Genomic DNA, 9,069 nt, shown 5'->3' with positions numbered 1-9,069 from the left:
ATGATAGGAAGTGGAGCGCACCGCAAACAAACACACAACGCAGGGCTTTGGTAGGGAAAACTTTAAAACACGCTTCGAAAACTTCAATTTCCATCAGCACACATTAAAGAAAAATCGTTACAAAAGGCTAATACTCGAGCTCGGGCTGGAGTAGAAGTTGTGTAGCTGCTGCGTTGCTGCGTTTCACGTGCTACGGGGGCCACGTGAGAGCGCCACGTCTAGAAGGTCCACTGGTTTATGTTTTCCACACCATCCGGAGGCTGCTGCTGCAGCACCGGAGATGCTTTTTTTAGAAGCACCAAAACAACACATCTGCAGTAAGGCAACAGTGAGATTTAGAAGAATCATCGCCTGCATCGCAGCGGTCAAACGCAGGCGGCCGATCATGATGTGCTCGCAGCGTACCTTGCTGGAGCCACTTTTAAACGCACGACCGGTGACTTGATGCCGGAACGAATCGGTGAAAGATAAACCTCAACTATTTCATTTCAATGTGTGTGTTTTTTTTTTATTCCAGAACTTGAAGCGAAAGCAAAAGATGTGCTGCTGAACAGTGTGCAGCTACATCGCAGACGTTTCGTTCTACGGAGTTGACAGTTGATTTGCGTTTCAACTTGCGGTCCCTGTATGTCTCTACAAAGTCATACTAAGCGACCTGAGGAAATTGGTGTTTCAGTTTTTGTGCCCGTAGTGCCCTCACTCTCTGTTTTGTGTTTTATTTTTCCTCTCATTGTCACAAACTGCTTAGCGATACAGTGCCCATAAATCACACAGGACATGTTGGGAGGGATGCGCATTCTTCCCACCGGCTCAACTGCCTTTCTGTAACCTACCATTAACACCACCGTCGGGAGACATTGGCGGGGTCATGTGCACTTGCACAAAGCCAAGACACCGACACACAAGCAAAAGGAAGAGCGCGTTAGGGCAGTATGCACTTGAAATTTAATTACTTTTTATGCTCTATAAAGCATAACTCATGCTCTCGTGTATATATGTGTGTTTATGTGTGTGTGTATGTTTTTTTGTTCTCGTTACCCCGAATGGCACCCCAAAGCGGGAGGAAAGGGCTGTCAGGTTGCTGTTTTTGTTTTGGTGTGTACCATATTTCCTCCCAGCTTCCAGGACTATATGCTTAAAACAGGAAGAAAAAAACACTCACTTTTATGCAATCTCTGCCTGCGTCGATTTATGCTGCACCTGAAGCAACCATAGAAACCATTTTTCTCCCCCTGTACAAAATGTTGTTTCAGCTTACTGCTCACGAGAGAACGAAAAAGAGAGATTATGTTTTTGTATGTGTATGTTTTGAAAGTGCCGTGCGCGTGTGGGGCAGGATAAGTTCCCGCGGGCAATCCCGACCCAGTTTGATGGACATGTTTATCATGTAAATTGAAAGAGAGGTTCTGCTAAAATGAAGTGAGTTAAAAAGCTTTAAAAAAACAAAGTTGTTTTCAAATTTCCTGCTCACCGTGCTGCAAGTAGGATAACTCAGCTTTAGAAACTGAGTGAACACATTCCACGCTTAGTGGATTGAAACAGCCTTTCAACTTTTACAAAAATATCCATTGGCTCGGGCATTGTAAAGAGTCGCCTGTTCCTCAACAATTCATTTCCCACGGTGCAGAGATCCATCCGTAAGCACCGTGCATCGCCACGCACATTATGCATTCATTGCATCGACTTATCGATGATTATGGTTTTGTGCCATCTGAAGCCACCACCCTTTTCGTTGCGGACCGGGTATCCTGAGTCGTCTAGCAAACCGTTTTGACGGTTCAATCGTTTCGATACGAAGCTGCGGCGAAAGACGCACCAAAGAAGATGCGGAAAGGTTAAAAGGTTTGCTTTCTGTGCCGATGGCGGCGGCCATCCAAACGGTGCCACATTCGACGCTCGTTATTTATGAATGAGCGCGAAGACACACCGGTTGTGTTTGATGATGGTTGTTTTTCCACAAACTTGCTATTTCCGCCACAAACCTGCTTCCCGGTGACAGTGACGACGAGAATATGACGATGATGATGATGCTGTGTGTGCTCCTTCCGAAGGCGTGGGGAACCAAGTGGGGCGCAAAAGATGTGCTCGCACCGATGGCATGCTGCGGGTGTAGTAGAATGCTGCTTTAAATTTCAAATTAATGTTTGCACGCTCAAATGTGCGGATGGAGGAGGGTGCACGGTAACCGATAAATGCTGACAAAATGCACACGATTATAACGATTGGGTGACAGCAGCGAGCGCGACTGCACACGGTAGATAGGGAAGCGCGTAATGATGACACGGCGTACGGCTGTCGATCGTACTTGATCATCGGCGAGGAAAAGGAAATTGAATAAATAAGCACGTTTGCCGTTTGGCTGCCTGCTCGGTCCAATCCGACTGGCAATAGATTTATCAACGCGGCAAATGTCAATTATATCGACACGGCGCAGCATGAAGACACTGGCACGCCAGGCCGAGCTTGCGACGAGATTCATCTTGATGGCTATAATTATCGTTTGATAAACGCAATTCCCATCCCCACACTCGAACCAGCACTGTGACAGCCGCTGCAGTAAGCGCTTTAATGTTTATTAGTTTAGACCTTAATCGGACACGTAAACGGCTTCGGAAAGGGGAAGAAAAATCCATCGTGATCAATAAATCAGCTCGGCAATGATGTTGCTGATGGGGAGGGAGTGGTGGCGACAGTACAGACAGTAGTACAAATTAATGGAACATCGTTTGATGGTCGACTGTGGGGATGGAAATGTTCCACACTGGTTTTGATTGCACAAGAAATAAAATAAATAGTTCACGACGATGACGACAACGCATTGACAGTTTGTCGACTCAATGAATAACGATTCAATTAGTTGTTTATTTATCACAATGGGCTGGGATTCTCCAAAACTTGAACTATTTACAGCGTGTTTTAAAAGATTTGCATTGAGCTGTGTTGAGCGTACTGCTTTCTACAAGCGATACACACACTCGTTCGTTTCTTCCCGTTGCTGACCTACGGCAACGGTTGCGGTATGGTTTCAGTGCAAACCAACGATGCCTTCGTGCACATCTGGTGCCCAGATGTGTGGCCAGCGCGTCACTGGTCCTTGCCCGGGCCCACGGTAGGCGTCCTCTCCGGGAGCGCGGGATTTTGGCAGGGCCCGGGTAACTGACAATCACTTTTCGCTTCCTTCACTTTGTTCGCTCTGTTCGCTGTCCTGGTGGTGTTCCAGCTCGACGGCGTACAGATTGGATGTTGTGACATGGTTGGCTGCCGTGATTGCTGCACTCTAAACGTTTCTGTTTGCTCCGTGTGTGGTACGGGCCGCAATCGGAGCAATCGGAGACATGCAATCAAATAAAAATCTTTTTGTTATTTACATGCTTTGGCAGGGTGGTTTAGTTGTTTTCTGTTGCTGTGACATGGCAGTGTGCTTATTATGGTTAATCGATTTATCTAAATAAACTAAGCGTTTTTCATAAACCTGTTGCTGGTTTGCGGACAGGAAGGAAATCAATTTTATTAACCCAAATCAGAGCGGAACGACTCACAAGACATTTGCAAGGATAACAGCATGTTTTGTTGCCCGCTTTCTACTTCCTGGCAAAAACTGGAACGTAGCTCAGTCGTCGCTCAGCAAGAATCGTCCGGAAGTAGGAAAGGTTACGCACACTCCAAGGACTGCAACGTCCATCTCGTTCCCAATTGGGTTTCCTATCCAACAGCTCCCGGTTTCCAGGCAACGCCTCGCATCGTCCCGGGAAGCCGAAGCGAAACGAACCCCCGCAGACGCACGAGATGGGCCCGTGCTCGTACGTGGATATTGCATCATGACATTTGTGCGGACGAAGAAACGAGTTCTTCCACCGACACCGGCAACGGTCACCGGTCGCCTTGAGCTGGCAAATTTAAGTGAAAGGTGTGGCGGCCTGGTTGACTGCTCCACATTTGGAGCGCTATCTCTCTCCCAGGCACGGCTCTTGCGTCAAGGCCATCAACGGGAATGAAGGCGCGGGCGCAAAGACCTTGAATCCTGGATTGAGAGGGGCTGTGGTAGAACCTGGTAAAGATCAACCGAAAACCCGTTGAGCCTTAAATGGCAGCCGGTTTCGTTACGCTACGGGAACGGGTGACTAGTGCCGGCAACAGTCTTATTCCGTGGCACTGATGAAGACGGAGGGTTGTATGAAACGTAGGACAAGAACCCGCTAATGCAGGAACCAGTGTGTCTCCAGGTGTTATGTAGTTTTGTGAGCAATGTTCAAATTGAACCAAGATTTGAGTGATATTGGGCTTATTAAAAAGATTTAAAGATTTAGTTTGCCCGATGCAGATAACATTTGGTACTCGAAATGTGCAAGTCGAGTAGTTAAAGCCACGGCAACACTCTACGGAGGTTTCGTCAGCTGGTTATTGTGCTTCTAATAAGATGCTTACGCCAGCGTCTTATGATGTCTGTTGGACTTATTGCATGTTCAACATCTGACGACGTTTGCGTGCTAGACTTTCGATATAATACCAGCACGAATATCCTTAAAGCTTCGTTCATTCAATTCAAAACCTGATCATTTTCAATAAACTATATGTAATTTATAATTTATGAAAACACATACATTCAAAACAAATATGAAAAAAATAAACCGATTAAATACTATCCAATGTACCCTACGATGTAGGATTACACCTATCCATTAGTACCTGGTCTGCCTTTTACTCCTTCACAAAGGAAGCTCCGAGTGTGGCCACAAGCGCACGACGAACTTTATCATACAGTCGGTAATTTTCTACACATTTGTTTGCTTTTCCGATTTTCTCCACACTCCAACCGAATCGAACCCGCATCATTTCCTGAAGGATCGTGTCCGTACCGTTCATCTCACATTGCTTCTCATGTGTGGGTGGTAGAATTTTATAAATGGCTTTATTAACACCATAATTTTTCATGCTTCTTCCACATCAATGCATCGATTTGCCTGAGAGTCATGATGTTATGATGGTGTGCTTGTCTACCCGTGTCTGTCCGTGTCGGACGAGGGAAAGAACACACTGCCACAGTTGATTGCGAAATATTCGTCCCCGTTTTGCATCCCCTGCACTCCACCAGCCAGTGGGGAATTGAGGAGCTCCAAACGGAAATTCTTGTGTCTGTCGCCTTTAGCTTTTCCATTTCGATGCCTGCCCCAATCACAAACCGATGCTCGTAATTCAAGCTTTGATTCAATTATCTTAATCAAATGAGATCGAGATAGGTGTTCTCGGCAAGTGCCGGAAGTGTACCCACTGTACCAAGATAAAGTTTTTCATTCCGAACGCTCCTCCCGCTTCTGTTTTGGGGAGTTCCGTTTTACTCCCGCTTGATGGTTTCGTTCGTTAGCCCGTCTCTCTCCAGCAAGGCCCACCGTCGGATTGTCGGGGGAATACTTTGCGGTTTGAATACCGCCAGAACGGGCAGGAAGACTTCTTGGCAAAGTGGTGTGCTTCAGGATGTGTGGTACACAACCTTTTTCGCCAGACCCACCACCTCGATCCTTCGCCCCGTGGTTAGGCGTTAGATCGAACAGGTAACAGCCAAGACACCACAACTTGCCGACAGGCGATTGAACCAATCGAGAAAAACGGGATGGTTAGCTAGCGTGTGGAATCGGAATCGAGACACGAACAATGAAACGGTACGCAAGGCGAAGGAAAAGACTAGAGAGCCTTTCCCTCCCATCCCTATCGCCTCACGACGGTTCCGGATGAGGCGCGGCAGAGAAAATTGATGCGTTGATTGCTCCGAAACCGAAGTTCGATGTGGGCTGCCTCCGCCCGAGGGGATTTGTGAATATTTTGGTGGATGTGTGCGGATATTTTCGGTGATGGTGGTGGTGGTATGTGCTACATCTTTGACACACGCTGCTGAATAGAACATTGTAGCCCGATCCGGGAAGAGATTGTGTATCGATTTGTTGATGAAAAAAGGGATTTGTACTTGATGTGAAGAGTGCTTGTGGAAATAAAGCCCCCTTTCACGTGGAGCGCTTTGCGTGTCGAGCTCTTTGAAGCGGAAAGCTGGTGGCATTTTTTCTGTACACGTTGAAGATAGAAATTAACTCGAAAATAGAAAAGAATGTTAAAGGAAAATACTTCAAATGCTTGTCTAAATTGTGTAATTAAACTTGTTGTTTTTTTTCTTATATTTCCTTTGACAGCATCCTGAGAAAAGCGTCATACTACGAGCAAACACGCCTTCCCCCGGTAGAGCCCGGTTCCCCATGCACTAGAACCGGGAAAGCATCAACGTAACAATCCGTTTTATGGAATCGTTCAATTCAACCGGATAGACAGCTCATAATCAAGATGAGGTAAGTGGGTAGAAGGTATACTAAAGCATCAGCTTTTCTGAATAAACCTTTCGACTTCAATAAGCGGTAAAACGCTTTGGTCGTCTGACCTTTTCGGTAACTCTCAATTAAGTTCAATGGAATTGTTAAGCGCGCTTTGTGTTGATCGTTCTTTGAACTTGTATTATTTTAAAACAAACAATTATCTTTTGTTTGAACGTTCTGGGTGGTATATATCAAACAATCAAACACTTTTCCATTCAGTTGGGTTGGTCAGTGTTGCAGAATGTCATATGATGAAACGATAAACTTTGAAGTAAGTTGAATGGTACAAGTTCACTGAAACCATTCTAAAATGAATTGAATTTTCACCACATCAGTATATGAATGTAACTTTTACTATAGATACATGTAATACGATAGCTGCTAGTAAAAATCAATGACCTGCTGATGAATATTTGTGTAACCACCAGCTTCTCACCATCACCAGCAACCGTGGGAAAAGTGTGCACACGAATGTATGCAATAAACAATCACCGGATCATGCACCCGAACCATCCGGATTGGACTGTTGTTGCCTTCTGGTGCGACGCATCTCAGGCCGGGGCGCACATATAATTAAGTGTGTTATTTATTCTTACCAACCCTTTATTTATCTGGCACACTTTCTGGCAGCGATGAGAAATGATCGACATCAGCAGCTTCTTTTTGTTTATCGATCGTTTATCAGCGATGGTAGTCGCACTCCGACCGCTCCCGCAATCTGGGTCAAGAACGCAGGCTAACGGAATCTTTTCGCACCGGGGTTATATTTTGCGTTTTATTTATTTGCGAACGCTTTGGACGCTTCCTGTTTTGCCACGTGATTGAACATGTAACCTCTGCGTTCACACAACGCACCGTTAAAATTACACGCTTTGTAAAATCGAACGTAGTGCAGTACCGTAGCGGGCAAGCGGTTGCATAAATCCCCACGCGAGCAGCATTGATCTCATTTTTGTTCCCTGTTAGTGATTGCCTGCTGGCAAAATAGTGAATTATAACGCTTCACTAAAATCAAATACATTAATTACAAATTTGTTTACCCATTCCCGGCTACTCGTCCCACAGTCTACGTGTCAATCAGACTGTGCCTGCGAGGTAGATTTAACAATAGAACAGCACACCATGTCCTCACGCAAAACATATTGCCACCATTTTCATCGGTAGGGAAATTGAATGGGGAGAAGAGGTGTGTGTGTGTGCGTATTTTTCCTCTAACAAACATCATTAGGCGTACGGTATTGTTCCCGTAGGTAACAAAACACGTTGTTGTGGCACGATCGATGAATGCGGGCATTGAACGGAATATGCCTAAATCGCTGACAGCATGACATCGCCTGCCATCATGTAAACCCATGCCAGGCTTTGTAACATGTAAAGTTTAATTAACATTTGCTGCCGCGTTATAAATGGTGCAATTGTTGGAACTGATTTGTGCGAATGTATGGGCAGGGAGTATTTTTGAGGGGCTTTCAAATGAACTGCTGCTTAGAGTGGGCACGTCGTTGTGTGCTTCATTAGTGGTGGGCTTTGAGTATCGCAGAGTAGTTATTAGCACGTACACAGGCACACGCGAAATGGGAATTTCTAAAGCGGCTAAATTGATATCAATCTATTTAGTAAGCTGGTATGTCACAGCCATCATTTGAGGAAAGGATTTTTCTATGGCAAAACAATGTGATAAAGCAATTATTAGTAAAGTTGATTAATATTGAATACGCCGGTTGAAATGTTTCTATTAGAAAATATTAAGTGTAAATGTACTTATTCTAGAAAAAAGTGAAGTCCTTTAAAGACATAAAACAATGTTTTGATAAATATTCTCTTCTAGAATGGCTGCGCCCTCTATCTTAAACAAATGGAACTAAACATTAGTTCGACATTCGATTAAATTAAAGAATTAAATTAAAAAAAGAAAACTTAAAATACAGCTCTGAACTAGTTGATCTCTTTAATATAAGGGGGATGTAAAAGCTGCGTCAGAAAACAAACTACAATACGAGAGCGAAGAAAAAGAAGAACCAAGCCCGAGACACCGCCATATCACTATCGGATAAACAACCTCCAACCCAAATTTGCTGAAAACCTTCATTTGTCCGTTGTTCCATTTTCACTCATCGAATCCTCTGTTTATTGCTCATTCAACGGGGTAATCGATCCGGACATAAAGTAACTATCTCGCTTGCTATCATCATCCCACCATCGTCCCCCGCTCCTGGTCGACCTTACACCTTGCCCGACCAATTCCTAAACATCCGCTCCGATCGCGGATTGGGTGAATAAATAGAGAGGAAAATTAATTTTCTCACTCACATACTATCAATTCCATCAAAGCCGGGGAGTGGTGTCGGGGAAGTCGTCGGTGGAAAACGTTTGAGATGCGAGAGGCCCCCAAACAGGGCAGGGCAAAAATACGATTCGACGACTCGGCACGGTCCCCACCGGGGTTGTGGGCGCCGATCAAAACAGCAACCGTGCGCACCGGTCACTTGTGTTTGCTCGGGCTGTTAAACTAAATTTTATTATCCTTCGTCGTCCTACGACACCAGCAGTGAGCAGTGTTTTGGGTGCGGGGAGAATTTCGATAATGTTGCGTTCATGCCCCACAGATAGCAAGAGCACAGAGGCACCACGAACAAAACCCAGCCGGAGCCGGCGGCACGGAAACCACATGCGAACAAAGCAGCACCATGCTGGCTGGCTGGCAGCGGAGATT

General features: G+C 45.3%; 1 protein-coding gene across 11 annotated transcripts in view; it reads left to right on the top strand.

Annotated features, from left to right (window-relative positions):
• The window catches only part of LOC120953761 (papilin), a 64,336-nt gene that overhangs the window by 37,307 nt on the left and 17,960 nt on the right, over window positions 1-9,069 (top strand). For all 11 annotated transcript variants that reach the window (XM_049607358.1, XM_040373999.2, XM_040373998.2 and 8 more), the window contains exon 3: window positions 6,180-6,332. In XM_049607358.1, the coding sequence (XP_049463315.1) occupies window positions 6,328-6,332 (5 nt within the window). In that variant the 5' untranslated portion in view covers window positions 6,180-6,327. The remainder of the gene's footprint in view (window positions 1-6,179; window positions 6,333-9,069) is intronic.

This window comes from Anopheles coluzzii, chromosome 2, assembly GCF_943734685.1.
Source record: "Anopheles coluzzii chromosome 2, AcolN3, whole genome shotgun sequence".
NCBI classification, from domain to species: Eukaryota; Metazoa; Arthropoda; class Insecta; order Diptera; family Culicidae; genus Anopheles; species Anopheles coluzzii.
Note: the sequence above shows the minus strand (reverse complement) of the source record. Positions and strands in the feature narration are given on the sequence as shown.